Source organism: Opisthorchis viverrini (genome assembly GCF_000715545.1).
Source record: "Opisthorchis viverrini unplaced genomic scaffold opera_v5_188, whole genome shotgun sequence".
NCBI classification, from domain to species: domain Eukaryota; kingdom Metazoa; phylum Platyhelminthes; class Trematoda; order Opisthorchiida; family Opisthorchiidae; genus Opisthorchis; species Opisthorchis viverrini.
This window is the reverse complement of record NW_008751842.1, coordinates 1,013,809-1,035,140: the sequence shown is the minus strand read 5'-3', so window position 1 is coordinate 1,035,140 and position 21,332 is coordinate 1,013,809. Positions and strand designations below refer to the sequence as shown.

At 44.2% G+C, this 21,332-nt stretch overlaps 1 protein-coding gene across 1 annotated transcript in view; it reads left to right on the top strand.

The window, feature by feature from the left end:
* Window positions 1-20,950, top strand: part of T265_07794 (hypothetical protein) — a gene marked incomplete at both ends in the record, with an annotated part of 26,668 nt that extends 5,718 nt beyond the window's left edge. Inside the window, 5 exons of the mRNA XM_009173406.1 lie at window positions 673-804; window positions 2,805-2,893; window positions 3,585-3,680; window positions 16,130-16,502; window positions 20,243-20,950. Coding sequence (XP_009171670.1) covers window positions 673-804; window positions 2,805-2,893; window positions 3,585-3,680; window positions 16,130-16,502; window positions 20,243-20,546 — 994 coding nt within the window. The remainder of the gene's footprint in view (window positions 1-672; window positions 805-2,804; window positions 2,894-3,584; window positions 3,681-16,129; window positions 16,503-20,242) is intronic.
* Between the last annotated feature and the right edge of the window lie 382 nt (window positions 20,951-21,332).

Genomic DNA, 21,332 nt, shown 5'->3' with positions numbered 1-21,332 from the left:
CGAGGGTCGGAGTGCAGCGGCAATCAGAATGACAATGGAAAAGACTGAGGGCCCGAAAACTGGGCTTTATTCATCTAAAACTTTGACACTGAGCTGAAAACGGAAGAAAGTGATCTAGCAACAAATGATGAAACGTTTGAAAAACAGAGCAAATATATAACGGGAATTTGGAAAAGTTGTTTCACTAAAAGTGTCGTCAGTGCACTGCGTGAGTGGTGAGAGCATCACATCAGTAATGTTGACCACACTGATTTGCTTTCGGAAGAAAGAACCTGATCACCATTCAAGGATGAAAGTTACTTGAGACATCATCGGAACCGGCTCATGCAGCCCTACACTACCAAGTAAAATGTAAAAACAAACCAACATAAGCTCTACATGGTTTCATCAGAGAAACTGCCGTTCGCTTTAGATTTGGTTACGGTATATATTCATGAGTGGTATGAGTTAAATCCATTACTGAAGCCGTCTTTTTTTCATGGAAGATTCACCGCAGAATAAAATATCTTCGGTCATACGGACTATTTGTTGATTCAAAGTAGCCGTTTTTGAAGAACCGGATGTGTCCGAAGAAGTGGAGAATGACCCCATCTAATAGTTGCGATATTCTCTTGCGTTTTCAATGCTGAAGCATGTCACGACAAAGTAGCCTCACTTTGTTCTTTTCTGCAGGACCATCACACATCGGCTTGCACATTCCACGGTGACGTTTACTGAACAGTTGAACACCCACTACCACGCAATCAGAATGTTTATACCTCGGAAGAACTGCCTTCATATTAGGAACTTACCAGACTCAATCACGTAAGCCACAGGATTTTTTTCCCTATTAATTATATTTTTCTGTATTTTGGAGTGCTTAGCTGGTGACCTTAGGTCTGAAACCCTTCATTCATTCGAGATTATTTGATTTGACAGATGTGGATAAACTCCTCAAAATTAGGCTGCTTGAGGGCAGTCGTGTCATTTCAGACTTCTCACAATTCTGGTCAAGGATTTGGTAAACACCAAGCCTTGGACTTGGATTCCAAGATGTCCCCATTTATAAAGACTAGATGTGGTTAATCTTGAAATGCAATCCGTAGTGCATTTTATCCTGAGTAAGACTTCAGGCAAATGTAGCAGGACCAGTCTTGTATCACTCTGGTTAACGGATCCCACTGTTTACCGCTGCGCCAATGCGGTACTGAACACCTGCGTGAAAATGACTACATGGCTCTCTAGGTTATTGGATCGTCTTCTTCCGTTATATGGTTTTCCTTTCCATGAGTAAGCCCTATGCAGTAAGCTCGCACTTTCCTCAAGCCTTGAGTTTGTCCCTGTATTTCCTCTCTTGAGAGCCGGCTACACTTAATGATGCGAATTTATACATTTATAAACAGGTAGCCATACCACTGGAAATGCAAGCACTGTACTGGCACCTCAGTTGCATAATAACTTCCTGAAGTCGTGATCGCATCGCGGTTCCATTTTCTCTATCGTAGTTAAGCCAGACCGCTCCCACAATCCTTCCATGGCTCCTTCCAACGCCCTGAAAAGGTAAAAACTGCCTTCATGACCCTTCTGGATATTCATAACGTAACAGGACTAATTACTGGATCGCCCATAAATGGTTTAGTTTCCTGTCGAACTTCTCGCATATGGTAACCTAAGAAACCATTTCAGTTCTTGGACCTCAAGTGTTCTCATTGGGCACACGGTTTAAGATTATGACTTGGGAGCCTGCGACTGGTTTAGTGATTGGGGGCATCCATTTAATGAGCTCAGCCATGACCTAGTGAACTTCTTGTCCTGAGCTGAATACATCATTTTCCTGGAGCCGATCGGGCGCTGTACTACTGATTGGTAATTATCGGATCCCCTATGAACATCGCGGGTAGTGGAATTAGTTTGTGGATGAAACACTTTCCGCACTTTTGAAATAGTTTACATCACCTAAGTGTATTTCACAGGTTTATGTTGTCGCTCAAAAAATGCATTTTCATTATGTATGAGGAAAAGCGTATGATAGACGTAATGCACTACTCACAAGGTTGCTGAAAACTATTCGACAGCCCTTGATCGGTTTCGCCCTTTTTGGGGCTCACCAGGTAGGCTCAGTCCCCGAGTCTCCGTCAGCCTTACGTTCTGATTGAACCTAAATTGCACGAACTTAGCAAAGTACACTCGTTTACGTACCAACTTGGTTTTGATGAAAGACTCACCTGGAACATCACAAATGATAGATTCAGCTGGATTCCGGGTGAGTCTCCTTTCAAAATCAAATTGGTACGCAGATGAGTGTATTTCGCTAGAGTTGTAGGATGTACGTCCTTCACCGATAGCATGCTGCTAGAGGACTTGCCTGTCTCGAGAGCCGGATGCAGGTATTCACGACTAAGCCTGACTGAAAAATTTTTACCACTGATTCTCTGTTAAAATCCCGTCGGTTTTCCCAAAGATATGACTCCCAGTGCTTGTTGGTTTCCTGTGTGTCTTCAGATATCCAACAAAAAAGTTTTTATTCGAGTTTGTGAAGTCGAATTTTACCTTGAGGAAGGCTCTTAAGGCTGTATCCTTCCATGTACTTCGTGATTTCGACCCAGTAGTTCCTCGTTCTCCATCCTCTCCTAACATTCTGACGTTTTCATACAACGAACATCCGAAATGACGATTCATCTCATTGTTTGTGACCCCGTCCTTATTCCAATGTGAGCAGGAAGGGCATCCAAAACCCTTTATGTAACTATACGTACTATAAGTCTCTTACTGAGTACAAATATGTATTCGCTCATAAGTTGTCCGTCTCTCCTCTCGTTTTATAGCTACAATGACGTCTGGTTGGAATTCAAGAAGTTCGGTGAAGTTGTTAACGTGACAATCCCCATGGATGTGAACACGGCCAAAGCAAAGGGTTACGCTTTTGTCGAATATCCTTTTCAGTAAAACGGACGGCTCATTTGCTGTTTGTTTCTTGTCGTCTTATTGCGTTCTGTTTTGATCCTATCAGTTACACCGTAGAACATCCCATCTGTGAGCTATGTTGAAAAACTCGTGTAAGTCTCCGAATTCCACTGACTTTCTGGTTGGGCACTGAAGATTAAAAGTTGTTCATGTGCTTAGGAATAACACCAACATGCGTCGCCGTATTCTTATTTCTCAAGGTAGGCAACAACCATTTGATTATTACAAGATCGCACCGCTTTAACATTGGGATCACCAAGTTATGAAATGAGGTTCAGCAAACCAAATTTACTGCAAGTCGTCCAAAAGCACTTCTAATCGACCATGAACTGTCGATCATTCTTATAGGACTCAGCCATCAATCTTTTGTTCATCTCAGATCCAGCTCCCTACAGTACTGTTTTCTGGACCGAGCACATGAAACTTTCATGAAGTGCTATATTCGTGTTTTAAATTTCCATTGCCTACAAAGTATCTCCTGACTTTAAGACTCAATTTTCCCTGTAATTTCACATTTTCCTTTAATAAAAAACTGAAGCTCGTGAGTAGACAGACGCTCCTCAACTCGGCTGTAGATTAGCCTGGTAACGTCTTGTATTCCCTCGGTCGCACATACCCTTAACTTTGGTTTACATATGCAGATTGTGATGATGCAGCAAGAGCTCTCAATGAGATGCATGGTATACTTTTATGGGGACGTATACTGACTGTCCAATACTCACGTAGTTACCCAAAAAGTAAGTCTGGCTTGCGTTCACCAATGTTGAGAACCTTTCTCTCATACCATGGACTACCCCCTCTAGTCCTGGCCATCTATCATTTCCTGTTGAATTTCAACAACTTTTTTTGCGTCCAAATAGATATTAATGGGATACTTGGTTGCATTCACCGTTTTGCTTGTTGTCGTTGTTTCCACTCATGTTATGATCTTCCAGTTGTTTTCACAAGCCCCAGTTGGCTTCAAACGGGATCTAGGTTGTTTACGAACGAGGTCGACATCGCGTGGTACATCCGTGTGTGTATGGCATCATCTGTTTGCTTCACTTGACAGATATAGCTGTGAGCTCGCACATTCGATAGACTGTACCTTGCCTTGGAATCGCTTGTCTGTTCCAGTTGACAAATGTCTTGATTTGATCTTCGCGTGGGCCTGGATACCGTTGGAATTGAGCCGCGGTACTTTCGTTATGTTCGACAAGACCCTGGCTGTCCTGGATGCGGGCTGGCGTGCCTACACTGAAAAAGTGTTTTAAACTCTGCATGATTCTGTCACCTGTTTTGATTGAGTGTAAATTTTTTTCATACTGGCGCTCAACTGCACACAGTACAGACCAGAAGGTAAGTTCCTAACACAAGTATACTGGCGTTCTTGCACTGTTGATTGGCGGTCCTCAGATGCGGGTTTTCGGGATACTCTACTTGCGGATATTTTCAGCCATCCACCACCGATCCGTGACAAGGGTTTCTCTTCCTGGCAATCGTTTCAAACAAATTGACTATCGACTGACCAACTTCATTTGGTTTTACGGGCGTGAAAAGCACCATGGCCCCATTTGTCCTCACTCTCATGATACCGTAAATGATAAACTGACGCTTACAAGGGTGTAATTGTCATGTCAGTTGTGATGTTAAATTTCCACGAAACAACTGTTTTATCCCTTCCGAATGAAGCCATCTTCTAAAATGCAACTTACTGAGTAATTCCAGCGAGGCTTTGGTTGGACACCTATTTTACAACATCATTTACCCAGAACACAGTTAACGTGCACCGCGTGTGGCAACAAATGAGTTCCCATCGATTCATTGTGGTTAACCAATTCTGCGTAATGGCTTCTCTGTTATACAGTCAGTAGGGACAGGCCAGATGCTCCAACACCCTTCGTGAGTTCGCATGCACTTTGTGCGTTTTTGCGCATTTTTATGAACGTGGCTTTTGGGGGTCTGTTTGTTTGCACATACACTGCTTTCTGTCCCGAGGACAATATCACCGAATTTTCGCTCCATATTGGGTCACAAACCACGCATAGTTCTTTCGACATGGATGGTTCGCTGGAAATTCCAGTCATCTTTCTATTCTGAGGCGAATAATTTTTGTCCGAGCTCTTACCCAATACCACCATTATTCATAGCTAACACTTCCTGTTTCTTCTCATTTTCACTTCGCCTATTACGATTTTCAACCATGATATCCTTGCAGCCATCCTAGCTCTTACCTAATACCACCATTATTCATAGCTAACACTTTCGGTTTCTTCGCATTTTCACTTATTATTATTACGATTTTACTACGATTTTCAACCATGATATCCTTGCAGCATTAAGCAACAGCATACTGAGTGATTCCATTAGCTCCGTCTTGTGAGCGTTGAATTGTTTGGTTTCTTCTGTTTTGAATATCACTGGTTTATATCGCTTGCTCTGTGAAGCTAACCAATCTTGCTTGAGAGCATTTTTTTCACTTGGAAAGCTGATGAATCATGAACGATTTCTTTGTCTTCATGCGGTAGTGATGCATATTGTTGAGATAAGGACTGACGGTGATGTCGCACATATGTCGAAGGTGACTTTACTCATTTGGAATACTTTGTCCGTCAATAGCATCACAACGGACATCATACTAAACAGCTACGATTTTAACTCAAGCTGGTAAGTTTTCAAAACAGTACGGTGAAACCAAACTGAATTATAGTGAAAAGGTAGTCCTTCACGTAGTTTCAGGTAGTTACACCTGTTTGGCAAGATGGAAAGAAACTATCATAAGGGACGTTTCCGAGAGCGATTGGTAGCGATGTATTACATAATGCGACCTACGCAGGGACCATCCTGGAAAGCAGTACTCATTCTAGGACAATTGTCTTCCGGAGGGAGGTTCATTGGTACTAGTCATTTTTTGGCGTTATTCGTACACTTGACATCCCAGCTTCGTATGGAGTTGCTGTGATAGTAAAACTCGAGCTTATGAATAGGGGAAGCTTGACCCGCACGGTAATAGGAGGATTGAGACTTAGTAACTGGAACAGAACTCCTTTGGCCTAATTTACTATCGCACACCAGCTGTTGAGATCCGTAGAAGATCAAGGTCCTCGGCAGTTCTCAACTTATTAAGACATCTTGTTGGAATGAGAGCCCAAGTTGTGGGTGCGTTCCACTCATCATCCACCTAAAGCAGGGTGGAGGTAGCTACCCAACAGAAGGACTGAGAGGTAGACCCCTCAGTCTACCTCTCAGTCAGATTAACCAATCAGCACACCAGTGGATGTCAAATTTTTTAATACAACGTCGCACAACGTTAACTGATTTGATCACATGAACTGAATAGATCCGTCACTCGTGTTTACTTTGCCGAGTTCGATCTTTGTCTCCAGTGTGACTGTCTCGCACAAACTCATTTTATTTACCCTAAGCACACCATCACTTTTTCCGTTAATGCCTATGTGCTATCGTATGTTGCTTCCTCCATCTAGCTTTTCAGTATCAGTTATTTCGCATGGCTTCCGTTGTCATCCAGGTTAGGTGACCACATGGTACAACGCGTTGTTCGTCTGCCATAGTATGCGTCAGCAACTTTTTCTGTTACCCATGATTACGTCGTTACCACGGTCGTGCTCATAAGATAGCCTATCAAATGGTGGCCAGGCGGATATTGGGAGTACGTTTTCAGAACAGCCTAACTGGTTGGACCTCTTACTTCATTTTTGCTAACCCATTACAGAAAGCGCAATCAATTTACAATTAAGGTAACGCAAATCTCAGCCCAGTTTGGCATATCACGTCTGCCATGGATTAAAATTGCTATCTTTTGAGTGTAATACTTTAGGCGGACGACTCAACCACAATATTACGATATTTTTCAACTCAATCCTCCCTTTTGAACCCAAAACACGCCTTTTATGTGTAGTTTGTCACTTTCTGTTACTTCTAATCAATCGCAATAGGTTAGACTTTTTCCGTGTTCCGGTGGAGAGTGTTTAGGGTCCCAGCTGTCTTTGAGTCTGAACTAATTTCTACAGATATTAACTTCCTGTAGAACGTTTGGCCTACCTTGCTAATGACGAACATATTCTTGGGCTTGTTGATACATTAATTGCATGCAATATATTAGTTCGAACCAGGTGAATGAGAGGGTTAGGAAGGCCACCATATAGATTCTCTTTTCTGACAGCACACAAACGTGTACGGTTGAAAACATTCACTGGACAAGGGTTTGCGGGTTTGGAAAAAATAGGATGTAAGTTAGCGTTCCATCATTAAGGGCACTCAGGAGATCCTCAACGGAAATCGTGAGATTGTTGGAGGTACAGAAATTTCATGGCTAGAAGTTCAAGAATCACCACCTGTCGTTTTAATGGGCAAGCAATTAGCTCAGAACGGGTTGTGTGTGAAGGATAGTTGAAATTAAACTGGAACAGACAGTGACAGTGGCCCGTAGAGTTGACGGGGGAAGATGAGTTGTCTGAATGTGATGGGGGCTGGTTTGTTCAGACGAGAACTGCGGTCTGTTATGAGTCACTTCAGAGATCCAGATTTAGTGTAGAAAAAAATCAGCGTAAAGTTGATCGAAAACATTTTGCTCTTTCTATGTGCGGTGAAACAGCTAACTGTTCAGAGTCTTGAATGCGAAGTTCGGATGGTACAGTGCGTTTGAGGTCGACACTCAATTGAAAAGAAAATTGAGTGGTGCCATTGGCATATACACAACAGGAATGTTAATCTAGTTGTTGATACGTTTTTTTTACAAAAAAGTTGGAAATCAGGCAAACAACAACAGAGGGTTTGTAGACAAACGGGATCAATGCTGTGAGTATACAGAAAACCGGAGGTATACGAGACCACCACTGCCGGATGTTTACTTCTTGGAGGGGGAGAACAGTTGGAGTGCAAGGTGCTGGACTCGATTGACATTACCGTTGAAGCCACAGATGCTGAAGAGCCAGGCTTTGCGTTCACCAGCAAAGTGACTAGGTTCTCTTAAATGTGTGTATTCTAATCCAGGGTTTTGGAGCGGCCAACCACATGAGTCTCCTGTAGACTGAATAGCAGTCTTCCCCGGACGGCAGCGTGGGCCACCTATTGTGTGCGTGATGTCACAACAGTAAACATCAGAAGTGGTTACTTTATGTCAAAGCACTAGCATCGTTCGATGATTCCTTCAAATTTCAGCGGAACGCTGGCCTTTCCAATTAAATTACAGCAACATTGTCTTCTGGGGAGGAGGGGGATATCCGGGTGGCAAACGAGTAATTTCTGTGGGAAGAAAGCCGCACTATGAGCCAGATAGTCACTGTATTCGCTTTGATACTGTTTTGTTTGTGCTTTCTCTTTCTCTTCGCATGCTCGGCCACTGCAAATCCGACTGTTTGCTTCCGTTCACTTTCTGCTGTAGATTAGTGATCCACGTGGAATTTTAGGTGATCAACCAAACAAGTTTCGCTGAAATTAGTTAGGTCAGTAGGATAGCTTCCTAGCTAGGGACCCTCGCTGCCATCCCGGTCAAGAAGGGTTCTAACGTTCTAGGTTTCTAGCCAGAGTTGGCATGTCTTTAATTTCCATTGTTTTCGGCTGCTAGCCAGTGCCATTTTCAAATCTTCAGTGCCTTTTAACTGTTCTCGATCCTTTGGCTCAACAGCGCGAGCCGTAATACGTCAGCCGACTCGCTTCCCCTGAGATCATTACCGCTTGCGGTAAACACAGTTTTGAGTGAGAATCTCAAGTACATACATCTCAGGGAGAAATTCCGCATGCCAGAATGCTTAACCAGCTTATACAACAAGTGTATACTTAAGACTCCGTAGACAAAGCCCTTTCCGTCACAAGAACCTTTCTTTCAACTTCCCTAACTTTTATCCACCGAATTAGCTGGGAAACCCGTATGCAGGTCGCCTCCTGACAAATACTGTGCGATGGCTGCATTTCTTCAACAAAACAGCTTGTTAAAAATCAGTAATACGCGTCACTAGTCTTAGTTCACCATACAAATAGTTGTTTTATGCACACCATTTTAAATGTTTCCCCAACACCAGGACGCCCATTGCATACATTTTGCACAGGGCCGTATTTTCAGGATGTAAGGCAGATGATCTTACTATCCATTAAACATCAGCCACTTATGGTACCAGTTCGCTTGAATAAGGTGGGTCGTAGTGTGACTGTTTCTTCAGGGACTTGTCATTGGAAAACAGCTTATTCTAACACGCTGATTGGACACTGTGATCTATTTTGCCACAACCGGGATCCTTTTAGAAGATATGACGGATAAATGGAAGAATAAAGTATCTAAAGTATTTCACCTTGCACACTCCGCCACATTATCGGTGTAAACTTCATGCCCCCAGACCTGAGCATGTGACTACTTTGTGGTGCAGTGCTACCGAGTTTATAATTGGGGAGTGTACTCGCCCAACGACATGCAATAACAACCATGTTTTTGTCCCCCCTGGCAACCAGTGTGATGATCATCGAGATGGATGTAAAAGTCCAATGATTCTGGACCTTCTTTATCTAGTTGAAAATCCGACGAACTCTAATTCTAAACATCAAGATGAATGTTCTTATCGGAGCCCACTGGAACGTTAGGTTAAGTAGGGTAGTGACTATGAATACCGCTTGCTTTCAACAGTGGCTTTTATCGGTTTCGTTTAAAACGTGGATTTACGATGATTACGGTATGCTGATGAGTGAACTCTTCAAGACATCGCTACTAACGCCTTTTTGTCACAATGGTGGTCGATAAAACGGTATCTATATAAAGGCTGTTTATTTGTAAAATGGTGTAGCAGAATACATAACAACCCGTGTGGAAAAAATACAAGGTAGAGCGAAGCAAACGCTAGGTTCTTTGGAAAACCTGTTTCTCCCATTTGAAGACCATCATCGGGCAAAAACCATTTTTATGTTATCAAAGGCATGATCGACAACTTAGCATAATTGCCTACTGTTTTGATGAGCAATGGCTTTGAGACTTTGTTTTGCTAACCGCCATTGAACAGCGTGGCCTTATTGGGCTACGCCAACCTCGTACAGATAGACAGTTAGTTGCCCTCAGCTCCTTGCTCTATCATGACTGACTTGGCAACCTTAGCAAACTTTACGTCAATGAGATGCCAGCATCGTATCACCGGTACTACGATTTCGTTCCCTTTTAATAAGTCGTGCCCATATACGCATTATTTTGTTAACCGAGCGAATGAGGTTTAGCCTCATGCAGCTGACAAAAGTAGTGTTACGGACTTTTTGATGTACTTACTTTTTATGCTCTCGCGTACTTTTACTGTCAGATGCTGATCGCAATTGTGACAGTACTAGTGAAATATGTGGAGTATCGTAACATTCAGGAGAACTTACGCTGACTAACCGGGCTGTCGTAAGTTATGACAAATCCACCAGCTTTTTTCGCAGCTGACGCTCGTAAGTGCCTGAAGAATGTGAATCTTCACACTGGATTCGCTTCAACGAGTCAGTTCACAGGGTGAAACAACACAGACAAAGAAGGAAGCAAACTTTTCTACATACATTTACGTCAGTGGTTGGACTTATGGCGAAGCCCGAGTCCCCTCAAAGAGAGAATTTAGTGCACAAGAAGACGATTTTGATTGGTTTCAATGATGTTTACCCACGAAGATAAGTACTTATAGGACGCCACATTCCAAGGGAGCTGTCGGTTGTGTGACTCACAGGAAGCCTCTTTTTCTCGAAAACCCATTTAAGGTTTGAACTATTCATATCGGGCTATTGATTGTTTAATTGTTGTTGGGTAGACTCTCCTGGGAGTTATGCTCTCTTTGGTAGGTTTAGATCGCCTTCAAGTCGAAAAACGAACTGGTACCTATCCCCTAGAAACTTGCTTTCTTTGAAAAATGCGGCAGCTTCGCAGGTTGAATGGAAATGAATAGATCACAATAGCAAGACAATAACGAATTGTACTGCCAATGTTGCATAAGGATCAGAAAGTTGAGCTGTAATAAGTAGACTGTTGGCCTACCTTTTTTCTTCTAAGTTTGATTGCGCAATGGATTGTAATCTCAGTGATACTAGCTGTTTGCTGCTCCTAATAGGACTAAGCCTAAAGTTGGTGAAAATCCGTCAATAACCAATGATAGGTTTTCTCCTATTTATGATTAGCATCATTCCGTAGTCTCCGTTTTCTGTCATCTTCATTTCCTACTAATGTATCAATATCTATATACGTGGAGTTCAGTACTCATTTTCACAGTGAGTTGGTGCTACGTGGGACTCAAATTGATTTCACATTTATGATATTTAACCCAGTACGTTGTACACATCTGTCTGATGGTTCGGCTGGACAGATTTTTAGGATTTCCCTTTGACATGGTATACCAGTCGTGCGCTTGGGGCCTACGTTAACCATATACCAATTTTCGAAGTGATTCAGGAGAGCCGCAACGACATCAGAAAGCCTTCAAAAACCGAACGAACGGGTGCTGTTTACTGGAGACTAGTTAGCCTATCCAGATGGAGGGAAGGCAATAAAGTACGGACAGGTGAAATTGTGAATTGGGTGTTCTGCTTCCAGGACATATCATGGCACAGTTCCATACTGCAGCTCCATAGAGTTGGAATGAAGGGGCGGACACGTACGACGTGGTCTGATCTTCTACTGAGCGGCAGGTTTGTTCAAACCCCAGTGGGGACACCCCCGGATGGAAAAGTACACACTACACATCCTACATACTATAGCAATCGCTACGCGGGTGGGAGTTCCGCTCATATTCAAACAGTTCGTCGATTACCAGCTTGATAAGTAGAGCCAACGGCTGATCCGGTAGCCTTCTCGTTAAATTGATATTGTTGCTACTCACTGCTCAGGTGGAGTTCAGCTGGCCCATAAAATTCGGAGGTTGTGACGGGTTGACGTGATCTTTACAGTTCGAGATGGCGTGCCTTTGCAATTGCATATCAGGTTGTACCAGCTGTTTGGTAGCTTTGGAAGTACTTCTGATCGATTGAGTAAACACTGTCTGCTTATTGGAGGAACGGAATGACCGGACCGTCAACTATCAACAAGTTTAACTAGACCTGTTATCAAAATTCTCAAAGGAACTTGACGGAAAAGAAGTCAAGTAATGGCTTTTATGCTGTAGAGTATAATCCAGCAGTAGATGCAATGAAGCATTATGAATACCTTTGGGAGCAAGTGTCCTTAGGTATTCTCAAGGCCACTACAGCCACAGAAAGTTGACAGCTATCAAAGGAAAAGTGGGGCTTACAGTTGCTCGTAGACCGAGCGACATGAAGTGACTGGTTCGAACCAAGAAGAAAAAGTCGTATCGGTGAACGGCTAGAATGAGCAGCAACAGTAAAGATAGTAGCGGCATAGTTATCACGGCGGGGCCTCAGGGAAATTTTGTGGAGGGTGAGGGAGTACAGCCCGATCTCAACCGGCCACGTGATTATCAGACTCCTTTTTATTCTCTACAGATGTTCAATGGGCGCGGCTTACCTAAAATTGAAGTGGAACTCAAAGAGACACTGCAGTTACCAATTGTCACTACGGAGGCTGATGCGCTTATCATTGACACAGCGGAGGGGTCGAATAAGACCATGTTATGTCAGTGTGCATACAGCAGATTGGAAGTCTGCTGTCAGTGGGGAGAATTCAATTCGTCAGTATCCTGGCAGGTGAGACCAAGGCAGCCCACGCAATGCCATCAGCAGATGGAACAAACGAAACTGCCATTAGAGTTCACACTGACATCAGAATTAAAGCGGCCCTTTCATTTCCGTCCGGTATAATTAAACAGGCACACTGCTCGCATACATCAGTGGAACAGCGATCTCACAACGGTGAAAGGGCGTCTCACAATGATTTGGATGATGGTAGAATGGCTTGATTATCTTTTTTTGCCACAAAATTCGCCGTCCTCTTCGTGATTGACGACAGCCAAAAACTAGCTGGATGGGCATAATGATCTTGAGAATTTAACCTTACGGTTCAAAATGTCAGTGACCGAGACACGCTCTCTCGATCCACTCAGGGAACAGGCGAGCTTCCGAGCAGAGCAATTACTTGTAACTTCGACTGCGACACTTAGGTCAAGTGTGACAAAACAGCGGCTAACTGGTTCGGTGTCCCAAGAAGCTTTGACGCATGTAAGGACCGATTTGGAGTTCAAGGAGACGTCACCTGAGCTGCGTGAACCTTCTAGGGTGTGGGTACAATCTATGGAGAAAATGTAACGCCAACGGCCCTAGTGAAATTACAGAACGGGTTTGAGGCCGGAAAAATACCTCAGGTGTCAATGGAAGATTGACGCTATCCAATCCAGATGACGCACGACGAAGTGCAAGTCGACCGTGACCGTTCCTGCTGTGGACTGAGAAAGTGTGTATTTTGGCCACAAATGTGTTGGANATCCACTCAGGGAACAGGCGAGCTTCCGAGCGGAGCAATCACTTGTAACTTCGACTGCGACAGTTAGGTCAAGTGTGACAAAACACCGGCTAATTGGTGCGGTGTTCCAAGAAGCTTTGACGCATGTAAGGGCCGACTTGGAGTTCAAGGAGACGTCACCTGAGCTGCACGAACCTTCTAGGGTGTGGGTACAATCTATGGAGAAAATGTAACGCTAACGGCCCTAGTGAAATTACAGAACGGGTTTGAGGCCGGAAAAATACCTTAGGTGTCAATGGAAGATTGACGCTACCCAATACAGATGACGCACGACGAAGTGCACGTCGACCGTGACCGTTCCTGCTGTGTACTGAGAAGGTGTGTATTTTGGCCACAAATGTGTTGGATTCAGAGTCAGTCCGTATTCCCCCTCACTCCAAAGAGTACAAGGAGTTGTGGAGCCCACTATAGCCGGCGCAATCAATCACCACTAGCCGTCTGGTTTCGGGGATGTACATGTTTGGTCCACTGTGGACGAGCCCACTTCATCGTTACTGCTGTGAACCATTCGATGCGGTAGATCGAGCAGGTTGCAACTACGGAGCAGAATCCCAGAACTACCCCATTTCTTCAAGGAAAATGTCATCTCAGGATAACCGACCAAGATCCGCCTTTTGAATTTAAAGGGCTGCAAGATGAGGGCATGTCTGTATCTTCAGGCCAACAGAGTAACAGAGCTTTAACCATACAAGAAAACCTGGGACTAGGATGAGAATCTAACACACGTAATTCCCAGTTATCAGATAACATAAAACGTACCTGGATATCGCTACTTCACCTAGTCGATGGATACGAGCCAAAGATGACGCTTGATGTGTACGTGGCAATCCGGCCCATTAATTAGTTTGAAGGGTACAGTTTCAAAGGTCATTCGGGCAAGAATAGAGTAAAAAGACGGGATACGATGCATATAGCAGCATGAAGCACTGGAGTTTTTGGTGGTTATCCAAGATCACTGCAGACCTGAATTGGCCGCCACCGTATCAGACGTATTCTGCTGGGAATCGATGGTCCTGATATAAAGGATACGAGCATGCCGGGTGCGGTGCCGCGGTGCGGTAAAACCGTAGGCACAAAATGAAAAAACGGATGCCTTCTGTTTCAGGCAAATTAAGCTGTCTGAGGGAGAAATCATTGTCGAGAGTGCACAATCAATAGGATACCGGTTCCGGTTCCACCAAGACCTATCATGATGGATTGGAGATGTCGGGGATAATGGAACAAATCTAGACCGGTTTATCGGTTATCGGTGTCACTAGTCACACTCAGCAGCTGATGCGGTTGGTACCCCCCTTGCTGCAGTATGTTCAGTTTGTTATTCCTATATGAAAAAAGATTGTTTCGAATTCAACGCACGTATCTGATGAGCCTCAAACAGGGTGAAACCGATACTTCGGCTGTGACATGATTTGTTCAATGAAAATACCTGGCCATCTACTTTCTGGGATAGTTTTTGCGGTGCATATGCAGCTAAGAAACATCTTTCATCTAGGTAGTCTTTGAGAATCGCGCAATCCAACTACAATTGTCATATCACGGGAATCTGTTCAACTTCGAGCAATCAGCATCTGAAAAACAGGTAAAACCTTAAAAGTTTCCCTTTCTAATTGAAAATCTTCACCCGTCATGTATGTACACAGCCTCCAATACTTCAATTGGAAGAACTATGAAGCGGTCGAATATTGTTTTTTCTTTCCTGTATATGTCCGAGAACTGTTTTTACAAACCATTTTCGGAAAATAAATTCGCTTACTTTTGGAAAACTTTTATTTTTCTGATGGCCGTAACGATTTTGCATCTATACTATGGTGTACGAGTCACCGTTTTTTCAACATTCGAATTTTTCATGTACTTTATCAGATGGGAGTCATCGTTAGTTGCTCTTCATGTGATAAATATATCGTCTTTTGTTCACATTCACATCACTCGTTTGAAAAGACGTCCTCCTGCCCTGGCGCATGTCAGGTGTCCGCAGTTCAAAGCCCGGCACGGCCATTGGATATGCACTGCTGATGAGCTCTAATGAAAGCGAAACTCGAATTCAATGCTTCCCTCCCCCACCCTTTGGTGTGGATTCACCAGAATAATTGAGCGTCTGTTCAAACAAGAGTGATGTGAATGTGAACAATACACATCCCGCAAACCCCACAATATTGTCTTTTCTTCGTAGTACGTGGCGCGTGGATTGAACGTTACTACCAAAATGTAGAAGCCCCTGCAGTTTTCTCTACTGAATTTCGGTACACTAGGTATTTGGAAGGCACCTGGTTTTGTGTTTCATTGCGTTTGCTTCGTTTTTTCAATAACACGGTTGTCCTTCGTGTGTTATTTTTAGTAGAATATTATGTTACAATGGGTCGGATCGAGCAATCCGGTGTGCTGTATTTTGTGGCTATCGATGGGTAGCGTGTATGTGTTATGGTCACTACGTTTACGTAGTGTACACTTTGGAATTAACTTCGGTACTTTCGACTCGGATACTAACTCCTAGAGCCTATAAAACACAAGTTGGTTGACACGATCCTCTTCCTGTTCGGATCTACTGGTTAATCCTCGAGTGTTCTCTTTGTCTGTCTGTTTCACTCCAACAATTCGCTGGTGGGCATTCACAACATTGTATGATATCCGTTTCCTATATCGTCTACAGCCACTTTGGTTTTCTTCTCTACTGGAATCCATTCGATACGCACGTCTTTACTTTTGCGATCGCTTTTTTCTGATTTGATCAAAGTTTTAGTGCTTACTTTCACTGAACTTCCAGTGTTTCCCTAATTTCAGCGTCGCGCGAGATGGCTTTGAGGTCCCAGCTCCAACCTTTGAAGCCGATTATTAGCAATGGGCCAAGCATTTTCTCCTCTGCACTACTCCCATGTGCTGTATCACCGTCCTCGCCAAAATGTGGCAACCGTCGATGGTCTAGCCGGTCGTCCTCACGTAGCCTAAGACGTAGTTATCGGCGTAACTCGTCCGATAGCTCCTTTTGTTCTTCTGACGTATTGCACCCACGTAAGGTACGGCGGTCCAGAAGAAGCCGTGCACGTTCAGGTTCCTCCTGCTACCGCTCCCGCTCTGAAACACGTTCTTACAGTGCTAGATACGTCCGAAAATGGACTGTGTCGCCAAAAGGTGCTAGATCCAAGTCCAGACGGAGGTACGTTCCATTGGAGTATACTTTAGGTTGACGGTGTATTCTTGTTACAAAATTTTCTCGTTTTTTTTACTAAGCGATGACTTGTCTCCCAAATGGAATTGTCTGTTTCACTGGCCTGACAAGCTAAGTTTTATCTGAATTCCACTTCAGTTGGCACAGTGCGCTGATTATTCTGCCGTAAGACAATAGGGCACGTTGTACCTCATAGGTGTTACTGATAGCCTACCGTGCGCATTCACTGTGACCATACACGTTGAGTTTGACTTTTTCCGGTGGGCCCTGTCGAGGCACTAGAAAGTAATTTTGTGCTACGTATCAGCTAGTACTAACGTTGGGTTTATCAGTCCATTAGATCTGTGTCATGAGCACGTCGTCAGTCGCTCGAATTCAGACATTGCACCACCGCGCTAACCGGCTTGCGATGCCGAGCTTCGTGTTCTGTGCCAGGTTAATTATATTGCCCACTGTATGTTTCTGCTTCATTTTTCTCTGGGCGTTGTGTGAACACGTGATTTAGCGTATGCTAGTCCCTGTGAAAAGCGACACGCCTTTAGCTCGTCACTTCGACGGCCGCTAACCTCGAGCCAGAAAGCAGAAGCATGTAGGGTGCGAGAACGGATATCATCGGAGCCGTTTGACCTGGAGACCAAACAAGCAGCATTTGCAGTAACTGCGATTGTGTTTGCTAGCTGGTCATCAGCGGATACGCGGTGATCCGTTGGTGGACAATTTAATTCCAACTAACTGTAGGAAAGGCCACTGAAGGCAAGCGGAACGTCGGATCACAACATCTCATTGCAATGCGCTGTTATGACTTTAGAAATTCCATATAATTCCCTTTATCGGATAACTAAGCCTGCAACAGTGCTAGAAGTGTCTTTCGACCATCATCGTACAGATCGAAACCGTCCAGTATGCTTCAACACACCGAGCAGTTCGGTGTGTCATGGTGGTAGAAGTGACTATCATATTGACAGTATCATGGGTAACTGCAGAGCGTCATATAGATGTTTTTGGGGTTCGGATTATTAGTAATGCAACCCCCAGCCTATCCGAGGCGAAACCCATCGAGTTAAATTGCTAGGCTGCTTCCATCTGTTGGCAATATGGCGTAATGTTTGCAATCCGATTGCCGAGCTCAGCGAACAGATCAACTGCCACCTGATCAACAGCTCATGTTCCTATCTGTGTCTGTGAAACCCGGCCTTAATGCCATGGATATTCCTAAGTATAAAGTCCACAATGATGTTAGGGGTGACTCTGACTGCTGTACATACCTAGTCCAATGGTGACTAACACTAACTGGCTAGATTCAGTTAGATTCTCTCAATAAGTCGATTTTTCCGACGGATTTCGCCGCGTGGTCTAACTCAAGAAATCACCTCCATTGATATCGCCCATTTGCCTAAGTGTGGTCATCAGTTGAAAAAATCGCTTGCCTGCCGTGCAGTGGTTCCAGCTGCCACATTTTCTTTCACCTACCATTTGGGGGTCTACGCACTGGAGGCTGTAGCTGGTATAATTGGTGCATAAATACCGATGTGTCGGTAAGTCTTTCATTGGATAGCTATGCATTAAAGTTTGGGTGCATAAGCGCCATTGAGGACGCGACCACGCACTGGAGGCTGTAGCTGGTATAATTGATGCATAAATACCGATGTGTCGGTAGGCCTTTCATTGGATAGCTAAGCATTAAAGTTTGGGTGCATGAGCGCCATTGAGGACGCGACATTGAGGCCGTCTGACAATGTCTGAAGCCATTGATGTATCTCGTCTAGGGGTCTCCATCCAGGGAGATGGCAATGACAAAGTCAGCTGAGTTTGTTGGTACTGGTTTGCATACTTCGCTGCCAAGTCAGTACTTGACCTCCTCTGGCCTGTTTCCACCTTTCGCGTGGTTGCGTGGAAAGAGCTCTTCGAGGAAGTGGGTGAACCAGCAAACGAAGCATTGGACCAAGCCAACGCAACCTATGGAGAGTGGTCAGTTTATCTGTCGTGAGCGAGTTATTTCTGCTGAATACCATTCGACGTATTTCAGCACTACTGATCCGGTGTTTCCACCAGACTAGCGCAATGCTCCGAAGACATTGATGGCCAAACACTAATAGCCTTTTGACGTTCTCGGCACACAGCGGCTGGGTTTCTGGCCCGTATAATAATGTGGAGCGCACCGCAGCAGTGTAAACTCGACCACTGACGTATAAAGTGATGTCACGCCTTCGCCATAGGTGATGCAGGTTCCCAATCGAAATATCATCTTTTGTGAGACGATATTCAACCGTCATTTGACCGCATCGAAGAAGTCGCACCAACAGCGCTGGACGTCGCTAGCAAAGCTTCTTTCACACTTTGGCATGATTCATCAACGTTCTTGCCACCAGTAGAGTATTGTTTTACAACAGGAAGTTGTTGGGCTAGTTCAGATCGATATTGTTGAGCTACGTGGGACCTGCACTCAGCCCCAAAGGCTGTGAGCACTTCACCGGATTAAGTTCAAGCGATTAGTCGTTTCTGCTCACTTCGATTAAGATAAGTGCCTGTGGACGCGGAAAACGCTGTTTATTTGTTGCATACGCTGTAACAGGCGGTAACCCTGGGGCTGATAATGGCATTTATCACGACTGCTTCAGTCAGCAAGAAGTACATATATTGTGATTCTAACAAGTAATATGATTGCTCAGGCTGACCCACTGAGTCAGGATGAAACCAATTTGGGTAGTGAATTCGGGTTGTTAATCATCGCGCAGATGGTGGACAGCGATCTCTTCATTTATTTGCTCAACACTTCTTTCCAGTCAGCACAAGCCCTCACACCGTGCTACCCGGGGGCCACCAACTACAAGTCAGCCGTGAATTCACTTGGTCCATATTGTGATCAACTGCCTCACTACAATTCTGTCATTCCTCCTTGAGCGCACAGCTTGACAACGATCACAGCCTCGCGTGGGCACGTCATCATCACCATCAAAGACAGCACTGATGCTTCACTGCCGTGGGCACGTGTACCTATTCGCCTTTCCCCCGGGGATACGCTGGCTGACGCAAAGCCAGTCAGGCTATCATTTCCAAAGCGTTTTTGTATCCCAACAATATCACTATTCGCCTTTCCCCCGGGGATACGCTGGTTGACGCAAGGCCAATCAGGCTATCATTTCCCAACAATATCGAGTTGAGTTGACTGAAATGCCTTCATAGATAAGCTGGCTCAGTGATGATAATTGATTGATCGGGGGTTGATTTGAAAAAGACTACAGAAGCCATGCTTGCAGCCTGTGAAATCATCTGTTCAAAGTTGTCTGAATAATCCAGTCAACGCTGTGATGATCCTTGCTACCCAACAAGGACTATGCATCTCATCCCAGTCGCGGACAGCTGCGCTGCTAATGCCAATGATGATGAGGGAAAGGTTGATCGGTTTGGGCTATCGCATGTTTCTTTCTGCATGAAAATTCTTGTGATCCCTTCGCTCCGTTGATACCTGTTTGAAGCGGGTTTGATACTTGTTATTTTAGAGTGTCCCGTGCTGCGCATTTCACTTCGTTTCCTTTTTTCTTGCCCATTTTTTACCATGGCCCTGTTGAGTGAGCTGTGGAATTCGTGGAAGGATATCATCAACTTGTGAATGTGTGCTTTTTTGTATGAGTTCTAAATCTAGACAGGATTTTTGTCTTTCTCCAACTTTGATGGCGATATATTATTTCACTTGGATTCTCAAATTTTGATTTCCATTTCACCCACAGGTCGAGTCTTTCCGATTCGGATGACGAAACTGACAAATTCAGCGAGGCGGGCTATTACGGTCCAGAGATAGATTTGTTCTCCGATGATCTCCCAGACAGTGTGGTTATCGCAGCTAACTTGATGAATTCTTCCTCCTCTTCCCTTTCCACATACTCTTCATCGAGTCAATCATCCGAATCTCCCAAACGAACCTCCAGGCGAAAACGCCATCGTCGGACACGCCGACCAAGATCACGGCGACACCGAAGACGACAACATTCCGCATCTTCCAGTGGTTCAGCTTCTTGCTTATCTACAGACTGATCCAATTAGCAAAGCTGCTGTCTTTCCTAAGCGGATGTGATATAATACCTCCTTCCGTCACATCACCGTGTGTATAGGCATAACATTCCTTTTAACTTTTTTCTTCATACTAACGTGCTTTCAATGTTTTTTTTAACACAATCATCTGTGATAACATAAAAATTTCTGTAATAGTTGTTTTTCACTTCTGCCTGCCTGCAACAATCGATTTCTCATTACTGCATGGTTTGGGATGGTTTCGTCCGCATGCCACTCTGCCTAATTCTGCTACTCTTGATGGTCTGCATTGATTGAATATTCAATTTGTCCTTAAACTACAGCGACTGATGTTTGTTTTAAAAAAACTACTGAATTTTGGAAAGCCAAAAATGTAACGAACTAGTAACTTGGAATAAGTGACTGTGTGATTGTCTAATATATTTATAAACTGATAACTGGTTTTGCCCCGGCAGGCAGATTTTGCGGCGTTCGTCTCCTTGGATCCTAATGTACCGAACCATGTTTTCTAACTGGTTTTGCCCCGGCAGGCAGATTTTGAGGCGTTCGTCTCCTTGGATCCTAATGTCGTACCGAACCATGTTTTCCAGGAAATAGTCATGCCTGTTTTTCATATGTCGTCATTTGTTTCCAAATTGCTTGTTATACTGATTACTAAATACGGCTCACCGCTTACCCGATTAGGTTGGGTTCTGCACAAGTGCCATAAGCGTACTATGATACACAGTCTCGGCTAGTGGGCCTGTGAATCTGAGTGAATCAATACACCGCGTAACAGCCAAGGTAGCA